General features: G+C 45.7%; 1 protein-coding gene across 2 annotated transcripts in view; it reads right to left on the bottom strand.

Annotated features, from left to right (window-relative positions):
• The window catches only part of LOC114586644 (transmembrane protein 132D-like), a 455,854-nt gene that overhangs the window by 344,664 nt on the left and 85,111 nt on the right, over nucleotides 1-26,079 (bottom strand). Inside the window, exon 2 of one of the 2 annotated variants that reach the window (XM_028710301.2) lies at nucleotides 582-1,473. The exons of the other annotated variant lie outside the window; for it this stretch is intronic. Within the exon in view, the coding sequence (XP_028566134.2) occupies nucleotides 582-1,473 (892 nt within the window). The remainder of the gene's footprint in view (nucleotides 1-581; nucleotides 1,474-26,079) is intronic. 2 annotated transcript variants of the gene reach the window in all.

The raw sequence follows: 26,079 nt of genomic DNA, 5'->3' as shown, positions 1-26,079 counted from the left end.
TAAGTAGATATATAAAACAAACAATAAAATTTTAAAAAAAACCTTCCCTACATTTCTATAGGCAGGTTTCAGGAGGAAAGGAAGAAAAGGAGACACCTTTCCCCTTTCCCAAACTTCAGAAACTTCTCTCTCGCTTGCTAGGCAAGCAACAAATCGTTCAAGTTTGGCTGGCAACCAAATCCGAATATAAGAACTGAAACTGGGACTTTGAAAATGACCATTTCCTTAAATACAACTGTATGTCAGCCATCAAATACTGCCAGTGCACAATGCCAATCAAATACAGACAAAAACTAAATTACTGCTGCCTGCCAACCTTCAAATGCCGCCAATTCTGCTATACCATCACCTTCTAAAATGCTACGGCGCATCAGCTATCAAACAGCCTCGCACATTAAATGCTGCTATCAAATGTAAACATTGAAGCAAAGCATCGTCAAAATGGGTAAGATTCAGGTATCAAGAGATTTGGTGGGTGTTAAAGCAAAAGGAAGAAGTGGAGCATCTAAGGAAGAGTTAATAATATTCACATGGGAGAACAAACTGATCTGAGTTACATATACAGAACCGATTGCTCTTACCTCAAGGTGAACTGGTCCTCTGTCGAATTTTTAGCAATAGACACCACAAAGGTCAAAACATCCCCTTGCTTGACAGTCTTTGGTATATACTGGATAGCAATGTTGCTATCCAACCACATTTCGCTTAAGGAAGGGCTACCTCGTGTCTGGTAGAGGAAAACACTCCCAATTCGCTGCAAGGGTGGCCCCGATTCATCAATATCATTGCGCCCAGGTCTGATCCCATTGTTCTTCCTTAGATCCTCCTTAGCGCAATCCCCTTTCTCGTTCCCTGGTTGGATAGCATAATAAAGTTCCACTGGGCTCCCTTCCGACTGATTCAGCAGCTTCTTACGGCCAGCAACTACCGTCGGTGGGTTGAACCAGCTGGGGAGAAGTTCCAGCTCAGCCACGCACAACCCCAGATCTCCTTTCAGCCGACAGCTCCCCCGGACTTCCCTTGTCTCTCGAAAAGCGAAGACCCTTAAGCATGGCAGCTTTTCAGTGACGCTGTAGTCATCCCAGTCCCTCCCGACTATATAGAACAGGATCTGGACTTTGGGGTGGCTTAGGTAGACTTTGTTGTTCATGATGTACGCCTTCAACTTCCAGTTGAAAGAGAACTTGGGGGCAGTCGCTCCAAATGGATTTGAAGGTGACAATAGGTCCTGGGGAACCACCTGCTCAATGGAAAAAGGCCCATATGTAGCGTTCAGGATGGGAGGCCTCTTGGATTTATAGACTAGGAAGGACTCCACTCGAGACTGAAGGCTAGAGTTCCTCATGATATCCTGGTTTGCTTCTTTCAGAAAGAAGGAAACATCTGCATTGTGGATGTGGTAACTCACAGGCAGATATGTCGGCAGCAAGGAGAACCTCTGGATGCTCTCCAGGATCCCCCGACTTTCCGTCACTGGTAAAAGGAAAGGAGAGTTTAGAAGCCTGAAAGCTAATATCGAGGGAAAATATTTCAAGGGCCAGGAAGAAAACACCATAAAAGCCCTGTAGCATCAGAACAAAAGGTCTATCTGCTTCAACATTCCATTTCCCTCAATTGCCAGTCAGAAGCCTCCAGGAAAACCCCAAGCAGGGCATAAAAGCAATAGCCTTCTTCTGCAGATCATCCCACACCAGCAACCACACCTTCTCGGTAGTGGTGCCCTCCCTGTGGAACACCCTCCCATCAGATGTCAAAGCGATAAACAACTACCTGACATTCAGAAGACATCTGAAGGCAGCCCTGTTCAGGGAAGTTTTTAATATGTGACATTTTAGCGTATTTATCATCTTTGTTGGAAGCCGCCCAGAGTGGCTGGGGAAACCCAGCCAGATGGGCGGGGTACAAATAAATTATTATTATTATTATTATTATTATTATTATTATTATTATTATGAAGTGTACCAGAGATATACCACCTGTGAATATGGATTATCAAAGCTAAAAGCCACTGGCAGATCAATTGGCCAACAGGGACCAGTCTAATCCCCTTTTAAACCCACTGCCACTACATTTTATGCTGATCTGATAAGGGGTATGGAGCTGTTGCCTGCACCCACCCCTTCCCTCTTCTTTCTGGTACCATCTGGAATAGAACAGCTTGATGTGATCACATTGCACACTGGTGAAATGGCAAAAGTGGAATGTTACATTTCAGACAGTAGGTGGTTGAATGTGGGATGAAACGTTTCCCTGTGGAAAAGGTTCCCTTTTGTTCACAAACGTAAGCAGGAACGTGGTCTCGGTTTAGGATGATCCTGTGCTGCTGTGTAATGCATGATGGAAAGGCCCAACTAGGGTGTAAGAAAAGGCAAGGTAGGACAAGGTTTGGGCTGGATTGATGTACAGAGCTCTGAAATTTATCCAGCAAGTAACAAGCTGAAAATGAACTCTTATACAGTAGTAGAGGTAGTGGCAAGTACAGCCTAATTGTAAGACTTCAGACTATGAAAAAAAAGAACAAGAGAAACTGTCCAGAATACCAGCACAAAGCAGTGGGGTGGGGGGTGAGATTGCAACTCGTACCTACGGGACCGCCTCTCCTGGTATGCCCCACGGAGAGCCTCAAGGTCCATAAATAGCAACACTCTAAAGGTCCCGGGCCCTAAGGAAGTTAGATTGGCTTCAACCAGAGCCAGGGCCTTTTCAACACTGGCTCCGGCCTGGTGGAACGCTCTGTCTCATGAGACCAGGGCCCTGCAGGATCTGATTTCTTTCCGCAGGGCCTGTAAGACAGAGTTGTTCCGCCTGGCCTTTGGCTTGGAGCCAATTTGATTCCCTCCCTCTCTTTCTTTTTTCTTTTCCTTCTCCTCCTGCGATGAGGCATTTTAATATTTTAATGTTTCAATATTTTAATGTTGTATTTTAATTTTTGTTTTAAGTTGTAATCATTCAACTTGTTTTTATTATTGCTTGTTAGCCACCCTTAGCCCGGCCTTGGCTGGGGAGGGCGGGGTATAAATAAAAAATATTATTATTATTATTATTATTATTATTATTATTATTATTATTATCTCTCAGAATGCTGACGTATTTCATGGATGCCCAGGAAGATTTTCTTGCCTGTGGTCACTCACCAACCCCATCCAAGTGCTTACTCAGAACTATTAAACGCTAGCAGGGAGGAGCTGGTGCTGTAATATGATGCTCTACTTAAATGGTCCAGCCTTCTCCAGTAATCTCCTACTGCAGCTGAGAAGGACCGCCTCAGGTCTTCTGCATGGAGTCCCTTGAATCAGAGGAAGGCAGTGCAAGACCTTCAGGTCAGGGTGTGGGGAGACTGGCCCTACAGCTCATCTGAGAGCATTTCTGAGGCTGCCCTTACATGCCTTTCTTCTTTTGCTTCAAGGTCCTCACCCTCCTCCCCTGAAGAGGAGGAATCTGACTCCAGGGTCATGGCCAATCCTTCAGAGGTCTTCATCTGGTCCTATCTAAAGAGCTGGCAAACTAGTCCTGCCTCCACCACTCATGCATGTGGGGATGGCCTGTCAGAGTGGGGCCTGTGCACCTATGTTGGTGGCAGATGCAGGAACAGCACACCATCTCCATGCAAAGGGTCTATTGAACCTCTGGAGTATCTCCTGAATCATTCCATGGTCTTGCATGAGAGTTGAAGGGTACCTTGTTGGCTACCCCTTCCTTAGACCTCATGTGCCTTTCCCTATCCCCCACATTGCAAAAATACAAGTGTGCACTGACAACCCCATTGGAGGGCGGAACACCTTTTTGCCTTGTGTTTTGACCAATGTGCAGGGGCAGTTCTGCACATCAGTCAAACACAACAGCAACCTTGAACATGCTCCAGTTCCCACATTCATTTTGGAAAGTCTCCAAATTAAGCTGGAATTTGGGAAATAGCGGAAACTGAGGCAGATAAAACATATGAAACAAGAAAAATAAAACCCAAACAAAACTGAGAAAACCAGTGCCTATCTAAAAAACAAGCACATTCAAAGGACTGTGAGCTAGGGCTCTGCTCCCCAATATTCAATTCACTATATTTCTGATGGTGAGACTGCAATTATCAGGGGTTATGTAGCCAAAGCTGCACCATCCATGTGCAACAGGGAGGAATTAGCAGGCCCAGTGGCGGAGCATATGCCCGCGTTGCCAAGGGCGGGCACGTTCCTGAAGGGTAAGGGTGCATGCTCCTGAGGGGCGTGGAGGGTGCCCTCCCAGACGCAGGATAGCGACATGCACACCCACTGATCCCGCTTCCTTCCTCTCCCCTTCCTGCTCACCTGCCTCCTCCAGCCAGGAGCACGGGGCAACGGGGCACTACCCGCCTGTGACTCCTGCGCCTACTGCCAGCCATCAGGGGAAGGGGGGAACTGCTGCGCCGCGCTCCTGGCTGGAGGAGGTAGGCAGGCAGGTGAGAGGATGGGAAGGAGGCAGGCAAGCAGGAAGGGTAGAGGAAGGAACCAGCAAAGCAGTGCAGCTGCTCCCCCTTCCGCTGATGGCTCGTGGGAGTCCGAGTCGCGGGCGGGCAGAGCACTGAATGTCACCCTCGCTCAGGGATGACACCTGGAGCGATTTCCCTCCTGCACCCACCTTCCTCCACCAGTGCGCAGGCCCAGAGAAACCCAGTGGAGGCTGGCCCATTTGGGCAAATGAGGCACTTCCCTGCTAAACCTCAGCCAGTCTTTCACCTATCCCTGACTTACAGCCATTCTAGGAGATGGCACAGCCTACCACTTCCCCCTTCTTTGTCTGAAGTGTCACCCTTGCAGAACACAGAAAAGAAGGAGATGGGGACAAAGTTGAGACCAATGCCATTGGCTCTGGCTGCACCTACTAGCGGTCTCCTTGCCTCCTGCCTATGGACATCAGCCGCCATTGGAGAAGCCCCAATATTGACAGAAGTGAGTGGCGTGGGGGAACCAAACATGGGGAAGCCCCAAGATAGCTCAATGAGAACTGAGTATGAGTAGGAACATAATGCTGGCTATTAAGGGAGTAGGGAGAGGGAACAAAGGTGGATAGGGAATGGAGTGCCCAGAATCTGGAAGTACACCACACTGAAATGTTTGATACACTTCCCACTTCTAGTTTCAAACACTGCTTGCTTTCCTTTTTTTTTTAATGCAAGAGAGGTGGAACAAGGACAAGGTTGTGCACAATTGTGGATGGCACGTTAATCAAGCAAGCTAATGAGTTAACCCAGTACCCCGTGGAAACTCCAAATTGAGCATTTCATCACTCGCCAAACACCAACAGTTTCAATTGCACAGATAATTCTTCAAATTTGGGTCCGCAAGTTGTGTTCCTTTTCCCCCCTATTATTCTTTTAAATAATTGCATTGTTCTTGCACCCCCCACCCTTCTTTCCAAGGAGTGTGGTGTGCATTGGAGTGGGGGGTGGGCACAAAGGTAGAAGGGTCCATCTCATTTTCAGATCAGCAAGTAACAAGAATTAAAACTAAAACCTTAAAATGAAAAAGGTCCAGAATATATTAACAGCCAGGTGGAAATAGGATGTTTTCAACATCCACACTAAGATGGAGCTCTTTGCACCTCCTTTGGGAAGGAATGCTACAACTAGGGTGCTATCACAAAAAGGTTCTGTCCTGTATTCCCACCCAGCAAGTCTCTTTCCATGTTTGAAAATAAAACGATGAACTCACCTTGTGGGCATGCTCATATGGCGGGGGGGGGGGGGACAGGACAGTATGTCCTATATTCCTTTATACATATCCTGGCCTGGTTCAGACCATTTGGTGTGCAAAGTTACAGGGTTTCAGCAGGAAACTATGGGACATGCACTCTCTGAAATGTCTGCAGGAGCAAACAGTATTGAACACAGGATGATAGTGTTCAACCACTCTGAGACAATCATAACAAAAACGGGCCCTTTGGTCAGAATTTTGGGAAATATTGATCTGCACGAATTTCAAGGAAGGAGAGAGGGAGGCCTTCGAAAGTTCACAACGCCTTCTTCTCTCATTCCGTGCCGCCAGCAGCGCCTTTGACATCGCTTTGCGCTCTGTTTATGGTTGTTTTAAAGGCTTGCATAATTAAAAGACTGCGGTAAGACCCAACTCACTGATACAGTCTTGGCAAACCGCACATACACACCCGTTCACCCATGAAAAACGGCACTAAGACTTCAGACTATGGATAAAAAGAGCGAGAGAAACTTTCCGGAATACCAGCACAAAGCAGTGGGGTGGGGTGGTGAGAATGCAACTCTCAGAACGCAGACCTATTTCATGGATGCCCAGGAAGATTTTCTTGTCTGTGGTCACTCGCCAACCCCATCCAAGTGCTTACTCAGAACTAGCAGGGAGGACCTGGTGCTGCCCAGATATTTTTAGAGACCTAAAAAAAAAAGTGATTTTTAAATGCAGAGTGCAATTTGCGAGTGTGCACCTATCATACCAAAAATTGGGTGAATTCAATCCCAAGTCATATTTTGGTTTGCCGTTTTTATTCAAGATGGCACCTGGCACCGAAACATCAACAAAGACTGCCACCCCCACTTCAGGAACTCTCAGGCCAAGTTTGGGGAATGATCTCTCAAGAGGGGGCTGAACCTCTGCCCCCCAAATAGATGACTGTACATGAGACCTTCTGAAGACAAAGTAGATGCTCTAAGCACTGAGCTACAGCTCTCCCCAATAAATAGATGCAGTGCAGCAGGAAAAAGCAGGAGGCACTGGCTTAGAGTGAAACTTGGAGTGGCTATTCTTGCTGTGGCCCTCTGCTTTTTCTTCCCAGGGGCTGTGCTGAACTTTCCTTTGATTCCATACCCTCCAACATTTCTCCAGTGAAAATAGAGGTGCCCTATTCAACAACAACAAACAACAACAACAACAACAATAATTTATAACCCACCCATCTGACTGGGTTGCCCCAGCCACTCTGAGCAGCTTCCAACATTTATAAAAACAAAATAAAACATTTTAAAACTTCCCTATACAGAGCTGCCTTCAGATATCTTCTAAAGGTTGTATCTCCTTGGCTCAGGGGTCTTAGAACTCCATACCCTCCAACATTTCTCTGATGGAAATAGGGACATCCTAAGGAAAAGCGGGACATTCTGGGATCAAATCAGAAACCAAGATGGCTTCTATAAATCTGGGACTGTCCCTGGAAAATAGGGACATTTCGAGAGTCTGCAATTGCAGCCTGCTTTGTGGGTTGTTGTGCTGCTGGCTTCTCTGTGTTCAGCAAAAGGGGGCCTTGTGGGGGCTAAGCTGGGCACAATTGGTGTTCTGCAGCTGAAGTCTCCTCTTCTCCTTTGATAATGCTTAATGAGTGAAATATTCTCAGAGTCGAGTGTGAATTTCATGCTCTTTATTCTGCTCATAGTAGCAATGAATGAATCTTTCGCCAAAACGTCTAGCTATATATACATTATTTACACGCATGATTGGCTAATTCTGTGCTGCTCCTGCAGGCCAATCAGGTTGCTGATTCACTTCCACCTGGAGCTGGATTGGGTGGCTCCTGTGGACCAATCAGACTGCTGCATTCTGGATCCTATTGTTCTAGGATTCAGCTCAGTACATAACAACAAGTCATGCTTAAATTATATCACTGGGGCCCATCCCAAGACATCACCAGGGCCTGTCCATGTGTTATCATGAGGGACCACCCTAGCTCTCAGGTTTGGGCCTGGAAATTTCAGGGTCTGGGATGCTCCTGACAAGCTGCATGGGAGAGCCATTCTTCACAAGGGAAGACAAGGCATCATATCTCTCACATACAGAACTGGGGGGCCAACATCTGGGACCCTTGCACAAGAGAGGAATGCTATCCTAGTATCAAGGCCTCACCTCCTCTCTGCAGTAGAGCAGAGGGCAAAAGTCGCTCTCCCCCCAAAAAAATCCACAACACAGAACTGGTGCCAAAATACTTAATCAGAGAGGGTGTTGGGTCTTTCGCTTCCTCCAGCAGTTTAGGTGAAGTGGCTCCCTGACCTTCAAGCAGGGCTGGTAATTTAATTTGGAAGGCACTGGGGTCCTTAAAACAATCAAGCGAGGAGGAATAGCTAATGAGGCTATGGTGGATTGCAATTACAGCCGAAAAAACAGCATGCAAATATTTCCAAGGTGGAGTGCAGAAACAGTAGACAGGATCTGGGGGGGCGGGGGCGGGGAGAAGGGGAGAGAGAAAATTAATATATGAATTATGTAAAAGGAACTGACTAAATTAGCAATGATAATCTCTTCTTTGATTTGTGACGCTGTTTCCCAAACTTTCTGAACTATTTGTACATAATTCTGCCTTTTCTTACTCTTCGTTTTCTAAATGAATTGGGGTTTTTTTTTTAAAAAAAAAAGCTTCATTTTTTTATATTAAAAAAGTGATAATCTGTTTTTTCTAGAGGAAAAGGCATGGGAACATACCTCCCTCAGAACACCCACCCTAGAGATCCTTTGTGGGCCAGCCAGAGGCTTGCTGAGGCTGCTCAGCTGAGGCAAGGGGAGCCTTCCTCACCTCAGCTGAGCAGCCTAACAAGCCCTCCTCCCCTGCGCCTCTCCAGAGCAGCATGGGGGCTTGCTTAGCCAAGGCGCCTCTTTCCCTCATGTCAGCTGTTAGCTGGGTGGCTGAAGAGCCTCAGCAAACCCTCACTGCACCTCCAGCTCATGATACCATCTCTGGAGCCCATAGAGGATGTCTCCTTCAGGCTCCAGAGGCACAGCAGGGCTTTGCTGAAGCTGGCCAAGTCTCTCCCCATGCTTCCAGGGCCCAACTGAGAGGTGCTGGAACGCCATTCCAAAGAAGTCCAACTGGAAAAAAGCCCTGGAGATAATACAGTGGTACCTCGGGTTACAGACGCTTCAGGTTACACACTCCGCTAACCCAGAAATAGTACTTGGGGTTAAGAACTTTGCTTCAGGAAGAGAACATAAATCGTGTGGCGGCAGCAGGAGGCCCCATTAGCACAGGTTATGAACATTTTCAGGTTAAGAACGGACCTCCAGAACGAATTAAGTTCTTAACCCGAGGTACCACTGTAATACAAATACATTACACCAGACTCAGAGACTTCATAGGCCGCCTTCTTCTTCTTCTTCTTCTTCTTCTTCTTCTTCTTCTTCTTCTTCTTCTTCTTCTTCTATGATCACTCATATCCAAGTAAGATTGTCTTCCATAAACATGGTTTTAACAGTGACTGTGGAGGCCAATTCTGGATCCACACCTCCTTTCACAGTGGGGACATAGGCCTAGTCCTCTCTTGTGCTTCGAGTTCCTCCCTAAGGCTTCCTTCAGGAAACCTGGCTGGTCACGGAACACAACAGGAAGATTTTTTAAAGCAGGGATAACTAACATAGTGATTTCCAGATGTTGTGGGGCTCCAGCTCCCATCAGCACCAGCCAGCATAGCCAGTTGCCTGGGATAATGGGAATTGCAGTTCAAGTTGATGTAAAGGAACAACAGAGGGAGAGGGAGAGAACCACTACAACCCTACTGGCTTGGGATGGCCTAGCTTCAGTTATTCATATTCTGCTAACCTACAAGTTAGACTACTGCAATGCATTGTACATGGGGCTGCCTTTGAAGATGGTTTGGAAACTACAGCTACTGAAGTACACTGCTGCAAGACTTGTTAACTGTGACAGGAAGCCGTGTCCATGTCCACCTTTCCCCACATGAACCTGCCTAGGCCCTGAGATCATCTCTGAAGACCTTTCCTTGCATGCTGCCACTGAGGGAGCTCTGACAGGTGGCGAGGAGAGAATAGGCCTTCTCTGTAGCAGCCCGGCATTCATGGAACGCTCTCACACTGCCAGGCAAATACATTTTTGTTTGTGCAGACATTTGGGCAACACCAGTGCAAAGGACCCCTGACAGTTAAGTCTTAGTCACGAACAACTCTGGGGTTGCAGAGCTCATCTCGCTTTGCTGGCCGAGGGAGCCGGCGTTTGTCTGCAGACAGTTTTTCCGGGTCATGTGGCCAGCATGACTAAGCCACTTCTGGCACAATGGAACACTGACACCAGAGCAGCGCACGGAAATGCCGTTTACCTTCCCACCGGAGTGGTACCTATTTATCTACTTGCACTTTGACATGCTTTTGAACTGCTAGGTTGGCCTGAGCAGGGACTGAGCAACGGGAGCTCACCGCATTGCGGGGATTCAAACTGCCAACCTTCTGATCGGCAAGTCCTAGGCTCTGTGGTTTACACCACAGTGATGGACAAATTTAATAAATCTCAAATATCTCCCCCAAGTATTTATTAATAATTTGGGGAAATAGCTCAGTCAATAGAGCATGAGACTCTCGGGGTCTTGGGCTTGAGCCCCACACAGGGCAAGTGATTCCTGTATTGCAGGGGGTTGGACCAGATGACCCTTCTGGTCCCCTCCACAATTCTATAAAGGTAAAGGTACCCCTGCCCATATGGGCCAGTCTTGACAGACTCTAGGGTTGTGCGCCCATCTCACTCAAGAGGCCGGGGGCCAGCGCTGTCCGGAGACACTTCCGGGTCACGTGGCCAGCGTGACAAGCTGCATCTGGCGAGCCAGCGCAGCACACGGAACGCCGTTTACCTTCCCGCTAGTAAGCGGTCCCTATTTATCTACTTGCACCCGGGGGGGCTTTTGAACTGCTAGGTTGGCAGGCGCTGGGACCGAGCGACGGGAGCGCACCCTGTCGCGGGTATTCAAACCGCCGACCTTTCGATCGGCAAGCCCTAGGCGCTGAGGCTTTTACCCACAGCGCCACCCGTGTCCACAATTCTATAGTTTATTATTATTTTGTTGTGTTTTATTTTCCCCACCTTTATTTCCAAGGGTAATTTCTTTCCGACCCTGCTTTAATGGTCAGATAGCAAAAGGGAGAATATATTGGCACAGCCTTACATAAAACAACTCAGCCCCATATACAGTGGTACCTCAGGTTACATACACTTCAGGTTACATACACTTCAGGTTACATACTCCGCTAACCCAGAAATAGTGCTTCAGGTTAAATACTTTGCTTCAGGATAAGAACAGAAATCGGGCTCCAGCGGCGCGGCAGCAGCAGGAGGCCCCATTAGCTAAAGTGGTGCTTCAGGTTAAGAACAGTTTCAGGTTAAGAACGGACCTCCGGAACGAATTAGGTACTTAACCTGAGGTACCACTGTACATGGGCTTCACTACAGCCCCCAACATCCTTGACCCTTGGTGATGTTTGCTTGGCTGATGGGAAGCAGAGTCCAGTGACACCCAGAAGGCTACAAGTCCCACACCCTAGAGATTTATTTGTTGATTGGAACAACTGATTCTCCATTTATTCTCTTTTTTAAAAAAAAAAACAACCCTTGAAATAACACATTGTCACCTAGCAAAGAAGACCAGCATTCTCCCATAGAAGGCAAACGCTTCTGAAAGCTATTCCAGTGAGTCTCTTTGCAGGTCTTATTTCCCATGTTATGCTAGTCTCTCTCTTAATGAGCCATTTCCCCTGTTATTCCCCAACAGGGAACGCTGAAGGCTGCTGACATGATTTGCTACTGTGGGAAGTGCTAATCAGCAGCACTCAGGGAAGAAGAAAAAAAACCCAACACCAAGGGTGTGGGCGAAAAATGATGACCATCTAGTGGAGTTTTAAAAGCAAATTCCACTCTTTTTCTGGAGGGACGTAAATATGCAGTAGAGACAGCACTTGTCGAGTGAAAACTCAAGCTGTAATTAGAACTATACATTCATGGAAGGGAGAATAGTCCTTCCACTGAGCACACCGTCTATAGTATGCTAAAGGATGAAGACAGCCTTTCTGGGCTAATTGCATCTTCCAGCTGAGCTAAGAGGCAGGTGGGCTGGGATGGTTGCATGCTGGACCAAAACCACATAGGGCATCAGAGAGTCTTGGAACCTAGAAGCAAACTGGTAACCATTTATCTTTATTTGAATTATTATTATTCATATAGATAGAGTGGCCACTGGGACCACATAACACCGGTCCTGAGAGATCTGCATTGGCTCCCAGTACGTTTCTGAGCACAATTCAAAGTGTTGGTGCTGACCTTTAAAGCCCTAAACAGCCTCAGACCAGTATACCTGAAGGAGCGTCTCCACCCCCATCGTTCAGCCTGGACACTGAGATCCAGCAACGAGGGCCTTCTGGCGGTTCCCTCATTGCAAGAAGTGAGGTTACAGGGAACCAGACAGAGGGCCTTCTCAGTAGTGGTGCCCGCCCTGTGGAATGCCCTCCCTTCAGATGTCAAAGAGATAAACAACTACCTGACATTCAGAAGACATCTTAAGGCAGCCCTGTTCAGGGAAGTTTTTAATGTGTGACATTTTAGTGTATTTTTGGTCTCTGTGGAAGCTGCCCAGAGTGGCTGGGGAAACCCAGCCAGATGGGCAGGGTACAAATAATAAATTGTTGTTGTTGTTGTTGTTGTTGTTGTTGTTGTTGTTGTTGTTATAGATATATAATGGTACCTCAGTTTTCAAACATCTCCATTGAACTCGAGCACCATAAACCCAGAAGTATATGTTTCCATTTTCAAACATGTCTTGGAAGTTGAATGGCTTTCGCTGAGTGTATATGTTATTTTTCTCAATTTTCTCTATTAAATTTGCAGGCCACCCATTACACCTTGGATTTTGAATGTTTCAGAACTCAAATGGTCTTCCGGAATGGTTTACGTTCGAAAACCGAGGTACCACTGCAGTTAGATAGATATAGACATAGATACGAGACCCGCTGCCCTCCAGATTATGAATGGGTAACCTGACAAATTTGATTTTCTCACTTTCTCCTTTTTAGTTATGCACAATTCCACATCCGTTTGCTGCTATTATTTTTAAGTCCTTGTGAAAACCCATAAGCATTTGATGCTCATTTCTCATCATAAGCACGTTTGTACACAGTTTTGCCTAATATTAGGGCTGCACTCTGGATCCAGCTGAAGCCTAAACCAAATGAGGTTGATTTGTGGGACAACCAGTTTTTGGCTAAGTCAGGTGGTGACAGCCCCAGTTTGCTCTGGGTCAACTCAGGCCTCCTGGAGCAATTCAGGACTGTCAGGAGGGTGGGGGAGGTCCCACAGATCCCAGTAACATTGAGCGCTGGTGAGTGAGGATTTACCGTATTTTTCGCTCTATAAGACGCACCAGACCACAAGACGCACCTAGTTTTTGGAGGAGGAAAACAAGAAAAAAAATATTCTGAATCTCAGAAGCCAGAACAGCAAGAGGGATCACTGCACAGTGAAAGCAGCAATCCCTCTTGCTGTTCTGGCTTCTGGGATAGCTGCGCAGCCTGCATTCGCTCCATGAGACGCCCACACATTTCCCCTTACTTCTTAGGAGGGAAAAAGTGAGTCTTATAGAGCAAAAAATACGGTAATTTTGCTGCCTGCTCTTTGCAAGCACTTTTCCCACAGAGAATATGCTTTTGAAGCAGCACCCAGCAGGATCGCTTGGGAGAGGAGAAGGAGATAGTGTGTCTCCTTTTTTACCTATTCCACTCCCAACCTTATGTTTAATTAGGGCTTTAAAAACTCTAATAAAACATGGCTGCATTTAGACACTCTTCAACCTCAATTGGAACTGTATGCTAGATGCAAATAGTGGATGCCACTGCATGTCAGTTATCAAATACTGACTACTACATAGCAGGTATGATCAAATACTAACTGCTATTGCATGCTGGCTGTCATATGCTATCACCTAACAATGTGAAACTCCCAAATCTTTGCATGAGAAATCTGACGCAGAAGAACATACCAGCAACACACCCAAGATCAAGAATAGCCAACGTGGTGCCCTACAGATCTTCTGGACCACAAACTCCCATCATCCCTGACTATTAGACATCTTGGCCGGGGCAGTGGGAATTGCAATTTTCAGTATCTGGAGGGCACCATGTTGTCTATGCCTGTCCAAGATCATTTCTGGAGAACATCTGGCATGAAAAATCCACAGCAGAAAATGGGCAAAAATTTGGGTTGGGGTGTGGCAAGTGGCGGGGGGGAGAAGAGGACAAATACTTTTCGATATTATTAAGATTACAATCTCTCTTGTTACTTATGGATTCGGGTCTCATTCTGCATTTCCCCTTGCAGCCTGATGAAACACCGTTAAATGCAAACGGGCACCGAGGAGGCAACTTTCCAAAAGCAAAGAACAAAAGGTAGTGGTGTTTCCAGAGCACTTAGTCTTTTAATTCATCTCTTCTATTAATTGCAATCCCATTGCTCCCTCCTCCTTGAGTTCCAAGGTGACGTTTCATTGTTGATTATTTCAGAGTCCTAATGAGCAGGATGCAAAGCTCCTCATATTTCCCCCCAAATTGTTTGAGTTTAATGTTTAATTCGATGGTGGTTGTGTATGTGTTTGGGGTACAGGGGAGGGGAGCGAGTTTCTCCTTCCTCTACCTCCCTTTCATTGCCCTTTCTTCAAAACGCCATTGCCCTCCCAACAAGCCTGAAAATGAGATAAGTCGTATTTTGGCTTGGAGATCAACAGATGCCTAGGAGGAAAAGGGGCATGGATCCAGGCATATTGAGGAAGCAAAGGAAGCTGGGTAGGCCAGGCAGACTGGTCCACTCGCAGCAATGCTTCTCCTTTAGCCGAAGAGGAAAACGCTGTGTGCTGAATTTCAATCGAATCCTTCTGGAAGCTGACAGCAGCTTTAAAAAAATAAAAGCCAGCCAAACGCCAGAAAATTCAAATGGGTTTTGCACTTTATCTGGAGGGAAAGCAGTGTCAGTAAACAAAAGCAATGGTCCCACCCCAGCACCACCATCAACAAAAAACTTTGGAGCACCATCTGGATCTCAATTAATTCATAAATGAATGATAAAGGAGATAAAGTGTGTGTGAGTGTGTGTGTGAGTATGTGGCTCCGCACACTTCACAGAAGCTAAAAAACAATGATCTGAACCAGGGATGGAGAAGCTGTCACCCTCCCATTGTTGTTATTGCTGTTATTTATTAAATTTATTATTCGCTTTTCTGTCAAAGTGCTTTACAATATTTTAAGCAAAAAACACACCACCTGCATACATAAAACCAGCACACAAAAAATCTAAAAGCAATTTTTTAAGAAAACTCGATTAAAACATCCCACCCATTCAAAAAAGGCCATAGATTAAAAGCTAAGGGGTGGGTTAAAAAACAGGGGTTTTGTCTAGTGCCTAAAGAGATGTAACGATGGCACCAAGTGGGGAGTCATCACTGTAAACGCCTGATCTTATGTTGCTACCCTCCATAGCTTAAATGGCAAATGTAGAAGAAAATCCTACTGGAAACATTCCCCCGTGCTCCCAAGCTGCTTTCTAGGGGGGAGCTGCGCCATTCTGCCAGCAGCCTTTTCCCCTTCTTTCCAGTGTTTTGTGGGAGGCTTGGCAGCCGCAGTCAGGATGGGCACCACTGTCCAACACCCCCAATGGCCCTCATAGTGGCATCCTGGCCAGGGTGAGGGAAGTCACTCCCCATTCCGGCCTTTGAAGGCAAGGCAGGGCCGTGGACCTAGTGCAGCTGTTTCAGCAGCAATATCGTAAAAGCCCATTTGTGTAAGGTTGAGAATATGAGCCGCACTTTAACTTTTCACGGTCAGAATTGGGGGGGGGTGGCTTGTAAATGTAAAGGGACCCCTGACCATTAGGTCCAGTCGTGGCCGACTCTGGGGTTGCAGCACTCATCTCGCTTTATTGGCCAAGGGAGCCGGCATACAGCTTCTGGGTCACATGGCCAGCATGACTAAGCCGCTTCCGGCAAAGCAGAGCAGCGCACGGAAACGCCGTTTACCTTCCCGCTGGAGCGGTACCTATTTATCTACTTGCACTCTGAGGTGCTTTCGAACTGCTAGGTGGGCAGGAGCAGGGACCGAGCAATGGGAGCTCACCCCGTCACGGGAAATCAAATGGCCAACCTTCTGATCGGCAAGTCCTAGGCTCTGTGGTTTAACCCACAGCACCACCCGCGTCCCGGGCCAATACAGTAGTATGTAACTATGCGCTCAGAGTTGCTTTGTCATCACCCTTTGATCCAGAACTTTTGGTACTGGCATTCTGGAGGGCTGAAGCATAGCTCCACCTCTGACAGCACCAAGGTCTCTTCAGCAGGTTTCCTCCCAGAAGAGGATAATCAGTGATGATTCCAGAGGACTCTTGACTGGTCCTCAAGGTCCTCTGTCTAAGGACTCCATGTCTAGGACTGAGTTAGGGTTAGGCATGGTAGCCCAGCTCAGTATTTGACTGCACTGACAGTTCTCCAAGGGAAAGGAGAACAGAAAGGAGTCTCTCTTAGCCCTACCAGGAGATGTCAGAGATGATGCCAACCACTGAGCCACAACCCTTTTTTTGGCCTCCTCACATTTCAGTTCTGGCTAAGGGCGTGTGTGGCAATCTGATATAGCTACATTGCAAATTGAAAACAGGATTCAAAGTGATTTAGTAGGTTCAGGAAGTCTGTGCTCAAGACTCATAGTCATAAAACCTGTAGCTCTCAGGGTTCCTTGCTCAGGGGTAGGGTAAGGGGAGAAGTTTCAAAGCCATTAAACTACTTAGAAACTGAGAACAGATGCCACCCGGAAGTCATTCTTCCTTCAAGAGACACTTAACTCGCAATAGCAAAGCCAGAGTGTACAGCAGCCGAGTCACGAGAATTACCTCACCTTCCAGAATATGGTCTTAGCAGTAACCTTTTCTTAAAATGCAATGAGTGCCTCATTTCTAGGTTTGTGATAAAGTGTCAACCGTCACAGTCAACAACTTTATTAAAACTGTGACAGACGAAGGGGAGGGCTGAGTCGGAGCGAGCCTGAAAGAGCAAATCAGCATGGCATTTAAGTTTTATTTTTTAATCATCCTTTGCTACCTCTCTCTCCCTACCTGCTTTTCTGAATTGTGAAACAGCTGAACTTTGAAGAGTTTATATTATAATTGCACACACACACACACACACACACAGAGAGACAGAGAGAGAGAGAGAGAGAGAGAGAGAGAGAGAGAGAGAGAGAGAGAGAGAGATATGCAGAAATAAAACTGCTTGCACATGTGAAAAGCTAAGCAAGGTCCGGTATGGTTTCAAATTGGATGGGGTACCGCATGTTGATTCCTGAATTGCAGGGGGTTGGATTAGATGACCCTCAAGATCCCTTCCAACTATACAATTCTTTGATTCGATGACATACACATACAGGCACAGGCACGTATCTGGCTGCACTGGTTACCAGTTTGCTACTGGGATAGGTTCAAGGTGCTTGTGTTAATTCACAAAGCCTTAAACAACTTGGGTCCAAAGGGCTGTCTGATTCCTTACGCTCCACCTTGATCATGGAGCGCTTCAGATGGAGCATGCCTAGTGGTTCGTGCACATCTGACGTTTGCTTCGCCTTTACTAGTGTGACTATGGAACTCCCTGCCAATAAAAGCTCAACAGGAATCATTTGTGCCTTCTTTTAGACAGCTTCTAAAATATTTGTTCTTAAGTCAGCTTTTGAAAGGTGATTTTTTTTTTACACCAACAAGTGTTTACTTATTTTTTACCATATTTTAATTTTGTATTATCTATTGCATTTATATCCCTCCTTTTCCTCCAAGGAGGTCAAGATGGCGTGCATGATTCTCCCCCTCCTCACTGAATCCCCGCAACACCCCTGTGAGGTAGGTTTGAACCCTGGTTTCCCAGGTCCTGGTCCAACATTTTATCCATGACTCTGTACAATGGTGCCTCAGTTTTTGAACATAATCTGTTGCAGAAGACCATTCGAGTTCTGAAACTTTCAAAAACCGAAAACTCAAAACCGAAAACTCAATACGGAAGCTGCGTGGCATGTTCGACTTCTGAAAAGTGTTCAAAAACCAAAGCATTTCACGGCTATAGGGCTTTACAGCTGCCACACTTGGGCCAGTCCGACCATATGTCTCTGTTCCTGGTACCAGCATATATCCCACTCAGGAAACGGGCTCCCACAATATTAAAATCTGTTAAAATCTGGCCTGAAGGTGCTATTCACCAGCTGCAGGACTGTTTTGAGAGAACCAATTGGGATATTTTCGATCGTTCAGACCTGGAGGAGCACACGGCGGCAGTTCTGTGCTATATCAATCACTGCACAGACACTGTCACAGTAAATAAATCCATCCGGTTTTACCCCAATCAGAAACCCTGGATGAATAGAGAGGTCCAGTGCCTGTTGCGGGAAAGGAACAGGGCTTTCAGGTCAGGCGAGGTGCAGCTTTACAGTGTGGCAAGAGCAAACTTGAAGAGGGGTATTCGACGGGCAAAATTGGATTATAGGCTGAGGATTGAGGATAATTTAAGGAGCAACAACACAAGACAGATGTGGCAGGGGATTCAGCATATTACCAACTACAAACCTAACCTTGGTGCTGTCGACGGTGACCCTTTGCTGGCGGAGGAGCTTAACCTCTTCTTTGCTCGCTTCGAGAAGGAGCCACCTGAGACGCCGGTATTACAGCCACCAGCCCATAGGGGCCCCTCATTCACGGTAGAGGAGCATGAGGTGAGACAGGTATTGAGGATGGCGAATCCGAGGAAGGCGGCTGGACCTGATGGCATCACTGGAAAGGTGTTGAAGGGCTGTGCGGATCAGCTGGCGAGGGTCTTTACTAAGATCTTCAATAAGTCCTTACACCAGTCTATTGTCCCACCCTGCCTGAAGTCGTCAACTATTGTCCCTCTGCCTAAAAAATCCACAATCAGTAGTTTGAATGACTACAGACCAGTTGCACTGACTCCAATCATCATGAAGTGTTTTGAGAAACTGGTGCGCCGTCACATTATTTCCTGTCTTCCATCAACTTTTGACAACTACCAGTTTGCATACAGGGCAAATAGATCCACAGAAGATGCTATCACCACCACTCTCCATGCTGCTCTGTCCCATCTGGAGCAGCCGGGGAGTTATGTGAGGCTGCTGTTTGTGGATTTTAGCTCTGCTTTTAACACTATCCTCCCCCATAGACTGGTGTCCAAGCTAGAGGCGATTGGACTCTCCAACTCCACCTGTCTCTGGGTTTTGGATTTTTTGTCAGAACGTTCTCAGAGGGTTAGAGTAGGGTCACATATGTCCACAGCCCTTAGCCTTAACACCGGCTCACCACAGGGTTGTGTGTTGAGTCCCCTGCTCTATGCTCTCTATACGTATGACTGTACAGCCATCTATTCCAGCAACAAAATCATCAAGTTTGCTGATGACACTACGGTGGTAGGGCTCATTTCAGGAGGGGATGAGTCCGCCTATCGGGACGAGGTGGAGCGGCTCTGTGTTTGGTGTGGAGAGAACAATCTGGCTCTTAATACGGCTAAGACCAAGGAATTGGTGGTGGATTACAGGGAAAAAAAGGCGGACATTCAGCCCTTGTATATCAACGGGGAACGGGTGGAGAGGGTGGCGGAATTCAGGTTTTTGGGAGTAACTATCGATCAGGGCATGACTTGGAGCGCAAATACCACTGCTCTGGTGAAGAAGGCCCAGCAGAGAATTTATTTCCTCAGACTTTTAAAGAAGAACAATCTGAGTGAGAGACTGCTGGTGTCCTTCTACCGAGGCTCCATAGAGAGCATTCTTACATACTGTATTTGTGCTTGGTTCTCCAGTTGTACAGCTAGGGAGAGGAAGGTGCTCCAGAAGGTCATAACCACAGCCCAAAGGATTATTGGTCATCCTCTCCCATCTTTGGAAGAACTGTACGGTTCCCGTTGTCTTAGGAAAGCAAACATCATCCTGCAGGATTCATCTCACCCGGGACACAGTCTGTTTGCACTACTGCCTTCTGGCAGGAGATATAGAAACATCAAGTCAAGGACAAATAGACTGAAAAACAGTTTCTATCCAAGAGCTGTGGCCTTTTTGAATGCTGTAACTCGATAGTGTGACCTGGGAGTTTGATGGGTGTTGGTGTGGGTGTGGCTGGAATGTGGTTTGTTTGGTTGTTGTTGTTGTTTTGCTTTTGTTGTTTTTAAGGGATGGCATCCAATTTCGTTGCACTTGTGCAATGTTGCACTTGTGTAATGACAATAAAGAATCTATTCTATTCTATTCTATTCTATTCTATTTACTTCCCGGTTTACAGCATTCAAGTTCTGAAATGTTTGTCAACAGAGACATTTCAAAAACCGAGGTACCACTGTACTGGCATACAGTGTACCATCTTGCTGTATTTTCATGAAACTGAAGTACCAACATATACCCTCCACCCTATTAAAGACTTTTTTTATTTTTTAAAGGCCAATGGCCTAGTGAAAGCCCCCTTCAGAAATGGAGGGGAAGGGATACAGAACTGACCACAACAAGAAAGAGCACAAAACAGAGCTTAAGTACACAGATGCCATCAAGGGTCAGTGTATGTAGTTCTTTGAGACAGAAAACATTGTGTGTCATGATCAAAGGCTTCCAGACCAGGGCAGTATCTTGAAACAGATAACAAAATGCCACAACTATTCCTCTGAAGTAGACGTTTCCAGATAGTACATCTTGGCTTGAAGTACAGCAATGATATCAGAGTCTATTGTGCAAGCGTCAAATCCAACACAGTCCCAACAGTCGCTGACCCATGAGGGTTTGTGAGCCTTTACTATTACTATTACAGACCACTTATTAAAACAAACTGATATGAAAAAATCCAAACATTCCGAAGATCACACGGGAGGTTGGAACACATACATGAACCGTGCATCCATTTTACACACTTTGAAAAAAATATGTCTATAAATGCCAAATATGTAAGGGTTGATTACAATGGCAGGCTTGCAAAGGTAGCAACAACCTTATTTAAGCATAGCGTGCCCAACTGTCAGGGATGATGGGAGCTGGAGTCCAAGGTCCCCGTGGGAGAGGGAGGGCAAAGCTTCCCCAGCCTTGATCTGAACGGCAATTGTCGCATGCATACAATTAATATTTCTGCAACTAATTACAAAGCAAGCAGCCAAGAAGATAAAGGCCTTAAACAAATTCAGCTATAAAGCGGACAGTAAGTCAATTGTCTAGTTTTGCAAGACAGACAGGGGTGGGTGCTGGTGTTATGAGTTTGCACCGGGGGGGGGCGGAGATCCTTAGGTACTGGGTGGAACTGGGGGGCAGAGGAGACATGAAGAGAAATCAACGCAGCCTTCCTTCCTTCCCGGATCTCAGTATTGGATACCCAACAACTCAGCTTTACTGGTTGAACCAGTCAGACGCTGCCTCATTGACAACCATAGCGTAGCTATGCCCTTAGGGCTTTTTCCTTTACAAAGGCTTAAAGGAGCACAAGCTTTGATGTAATTGGTATGGACAGACATCTCACGCTCTCCAGCTTCCTGGCTCTTGTGTCATCTCGCCTGTTCCATTACTGGACTCTTTCTTTCCTGTGGGGCAACCCTGTCAGTCTGCTGCAGCTAAAAAACACAGCAGAGAATGTTTGGGGCAACTTAAACCAGGAATGGGGAGACTGTGTTCCTTCAAACGTGGAATTCCACCTCCCATCAGCCACAGCCAGTTGGGCTATTAGTCAGTGATTTGTACTAATAGCCAGTTGGGCCAGTTGAGCTATTAGTCAGTGATTTGTTCTATTTTTATTCACTTCATAAGATTTATACACAGCTTCGTGGTTTAAAAAAGAAACCCTCAAAAAGAATAAAACAATAGTATTGTCAGTAAAAACAATGAAAAACAACCACTTAAAACATTCAAATAATAATTATGATCAGTGAGATGCTAAAAACAGTCTCATGAAAACATTGTACATATCTGGGTAGGCTTCTCTAAACAAAAATGTTGTTAGCAGGTGCCAAGAGGAATACTGCCTGATGTCAATAGGCAGGGAGTTCCAGAGGGCTTTATATACTAACTGGAACACTTTGAACCCGGTCTGGTAGCAAATCGGCAACCAGTGTGGGTCTCTGACTTACTAGCTTTCTATCTGCAGATTTTTCTTCTATAGGGAGGAACTATTCAATTGAAATGGAGCCCAACAGTAGACTGGCGTGGTACAGCACAAACAGAGGTTTACAACCCCAGGAATTCTTAGGTTGCTGCTTGGAATTCATTCCTTCTAACCTGATCTCTTCCCAATGTAAATAAAATTTCTTTGTCGGACATTGTTCCTCCCACCTGCCCTATGCACCACCAGCTAAACTCTTGACTCCAGAAATGACAGGTAAGCCTGATATTATCACAGTTTACAATGATGTATGGATTTCTTGTCACCGTTTGGCGCATTACCTAGGAAGACAGAAGGGAACAAGGAAAGATGACTTACATAGAGTTGCCATGCAGATATAGAAATTAAAACGCAGACACACATGCAACCTGAAAGGGTGACCTTTTATGACAAATAGGCCCACAACCCTGATGTGCTACCAGCACCCCCCACAAAAAAGGAGCTGGGGGGCGGATGCACTTGCCAAATGTCAAAGCGCATTGTGATTATTACCTTCCCAGAGGTGGACACTCTCAACAATGCATTCAAATGTTAATGTCTTAAAGAGAGGCCTTTGCAGAAGTGAGGAGACAGAGCATAGACCAAATGAATGTTCACAAGGAAAATGCCTCATCAAGCTGGGAGTTCAGTGGATGGGGAACCTGGGGTCCTTCAGATGTTGTTGGGCTCCATCTCCCATCAGCTCCAGACAGCATAGCCAATGGTAAGGGTATTAGCAGACCTTGCAGCTTAGGCAAATTAGGTTGGAATAATCACTTACAGTTTCTGGAGTTCAAAGGCTTTATTCATGCAGGAACTATTTATAGGAAGATGAGATACAGACAATAGCAGACATTTGTCTGGAGAGAACAGCAAATAAAATAGGCTCAGCTTTTGGGGGTGAAGGTACCTTAGAAAGGTTACAAGCAAGTGCTGGCTAGATTGCCACATAAACCATGCTGTCAGGGAGTTTAAAGCAACACATGCATTAACTAGAAGCTTTAAAAATATGAAATATATTTGCTTTCTTCCAATACAGGGATGGTGAGAGTTGGAGTCCAGAAACATCTGCAGGGCCACAGGTTCCCCACCCCTTGAGACAGTAGGAAGCAATCAACAATCATTGGCTAATAATGAATGGGTCAGATGAAACTGTTTCATTATATTTGTATCTTGTTCTTCCTTCAAGATGAGCTCAGGGCAGTGTGCATGGTCCCTACTTCCATCCTTGCAACAACCCTGTAAGGTAGGCTAGACTGAGAGATACCACTTGACCCAAGATTTGTGGCTGAGTGAGGGGTTGAACCTCTTGCCCAGTGTCCTCTACTCCAGAGGCAGCCAATATGGCACCCTCCAAATGTTTTGGATTACAATTCCCATCAAGCTCAAGTAGCATGAACAATGATCATGGTTTATGGGAACTGTAGTGCACAGCACGTGGGGCAGCATCATAAAGTTGGAAGAGACCACAAGGGTCATCTAGTCCAATACAGGAATTGTTGGCCCAACATGGGGCTCAAACCCAAGACGCTGAGATTAAGAGTTTCATGCTCTACTGTGTCTGCTCTCTCCAAGGTTGAAGGCAGACAGTTTCCCATCTTAGCATTTTTTTAAACTAGAGATAAGAATGGATGAGTCTGTTTTTCCAATCTTAAACTCAGTTCTCCACATTTTTATATTGGCTTGCTGATCCCTTTTTCAAGAGCTCAACAAAATTCAGCATTTAAGAGAAGACTTGTTCTAGTATACACATTTTTTGTATGTGATTATGCTTAGTGTATACATTTTAGAAAAGCAATTTTCCCCACTATACTGCGTTTTTGTATAGTATATGCACTATAGTATATGCATGTACAGTGGTACCTCGGGTTACATACGCTTCAGGTTACATACGCTTCAGGTTACAGACTCCGCTAACCCAGAAATAGTACCTCGGGTTAAGAACTTTGCTTCAGGATGAGAACAGAAATTGTGCAGCAGTGGTGCAGCAACAGCAGGAGGCCCCATTAGCTAAAGTGGTGCTTCAGGTTAAGAACAGTTTCAGTTAAGAACGGACCTCCGGAACGAATTAAGTACTTAACCCGAGGTACCACTGTATTTTAAATGCACACTTTCCCCTAGTATATGCATTTTTGTACACATGCACACCTGCCTGGAGAACAGCATTGCAAAATGTGGAAAAGTGTGAATATTGAACAATAGCTGTGCTTTGGTTCATGTATTGTGCTAGTTAAGTAAGATTGTCTTTAAATGCAAACCAAATCAAATTTCTCCCCATTCGTGACTTGAGAGGCCAAGGAGACGCTCTAACACTGAGCTACAGTTCCTTCCTTTGATTGCTCTAGTGCAGATTAATGGCTAACAATGTTAGGTTAGCAATATCCCATGATGCATGAAATAAACAGCAAAGGCATTTTTCTTCAACATGGTATTTTTCACTCCTGTGTGTGGATTATTTGGTTAATATAATGGGGAAAAGAGCATTGCTTTAAAAAGTCAAGTGTGGAAGCAGCTCTGGTGGAGCTAGATCAATAGGTATCATAGCAAAGGTATTATTCAGGAACTGGCATGCTGAAAGTTGTGCATATATATTGCATTAATAGAGGGGAGAAGGAATAATGGGCCTTCAAAGCCCCCAAAGAACGCTCCCAACTTATTAAAGGTAACTTATTTCATTAGCATTTCAAACTCAACAGCTCTGCTTAAGTTCATAAGATTTCCATTTTGGGGGGGGGGGTATCTCTCTCTCTCTCTAAAACACTGGTAAGAGAGCTGCTCTTTCTGCATGCATCTCTCCCGCCGACTAGTTTCATTATGCTCCTCTTTTTGCTCCCGTTCTGTACATCTTTGCAGCGCTTCTTAAGGAAAAAGGAGCGGCAGAGAAGCCTTACTTAGCACATCAAGGGGACAAAAATGACAGAGGAGGGCCTTTGTGGCAATACACAATCAGTGCTCCTCGGGTGAGAGAATCACATCAAGAGAGGGATAGGTATTAGACAATATAATGGAGACAGCAGCAGGGAAAGAAAGATCTCTCTATCAATATCCATATCCCATCCTTTCTATAAAACCCTCCAAGACCGCCCAAAATCATGCAGCAGGAATGGGGAACCTTTTTTCAGAGCAAGGGCCACATTCCTTTCTGAGCCACTTTCCAGGGGCCGTATGCCAGTGTTGCACGAGGCCAAAGGCAGAACTGGGTGGGGCAAATACGATAATCTTTATTGTCATTGTCCCAGACAGAGCAACGAAATTGAAAAAATCTACATCAGACATTCAAAAACCCACAAGCCCGCTATCCCAGCTTGGTTAACCCCCTAAAAACTCTGATACCCCATAATTGAATACAATATACTCACATAAAGACTACCTTACACTGTTTTTAAAAGCAAAATCGCATTTGGATAGAAACTGTTTCTTAGGCGGCTATTCCTAGTTTTTATAACCCTGTACCTTCTTCCAGAAGGCAGAAGCTGAAAGAGATCATTTCCGGGGTTCGCACTATCCTGCACTATCTCTGCAGCTTTCTTATGGCACCAATACTGTACATTACCTTTGTACAGTAAGCTATCTTCCGCATGTATGCTTGTGAAACATGGACCACTTATAAACGCCATCTCCAACTCCTCAAAAGATTCCATCAACGGTGTCCCCGGAAATTTTTACACATCACTTGGGAAGACAGGTGAACTAATGCCAGTGTACTGGAAGAAGCAAAGATCACCAGTGTTGAAGCAATGATTCTTCAACATCAACTTTGTTGGACTGGTCATGTTGTGCAGATGCCTGATTATCGTCTTCCAGAGCAACTACTCTATTCCAAACTTAAAAATGGAAAATGTAACAAAAGAGGTTTAAAGACTCTCTCAAGGCAAATCTTTAAAAATGTAGAATAAACACCAACAATTGGCAAACACTTGCCTGCGAGTACTCCAGTTGGAGAACAGCCTTTACCAAAGGTGTCTTGGGCTTTGAAGACACTTGAATTCAGGATGCAAGAGAGAAATGTGCTAAGAGGAAGGCACGCTTGGCAAATCCACACCGTGATCAACTCCCACCCGGAAACCAGTGTCCCCACTGTGGAAGGATGTGTGGATCCAGAATTGGCCTCCACAGTCACTTACACTCATTGTTAAAACCGTGCTTATGGAAGACAATCTTACTCAGCTATGAGTGATCGCCAAAGAAGAAAGAAGACATCTC

Source organism: Podarcis muralis, chromosome 16, assembly GCF_964188315.1.
Source record: "Podarcis muralis chromosome 16, rPodMur119.hap1.1, whole genome shotgun sequence".
In the NCBI taxonomy this organism is placed as follows: domain Eukaryota; kingdom Metazoa; phylum Chordata; class Lepidosauria; order Squamata; family Lacertidae; genus Podarcis; species Podarcis muralis.
Note: the sequence above shows the minus strand (reverse complement) of the source record. Positions and strands in the feature narration are given on the sequence as shown.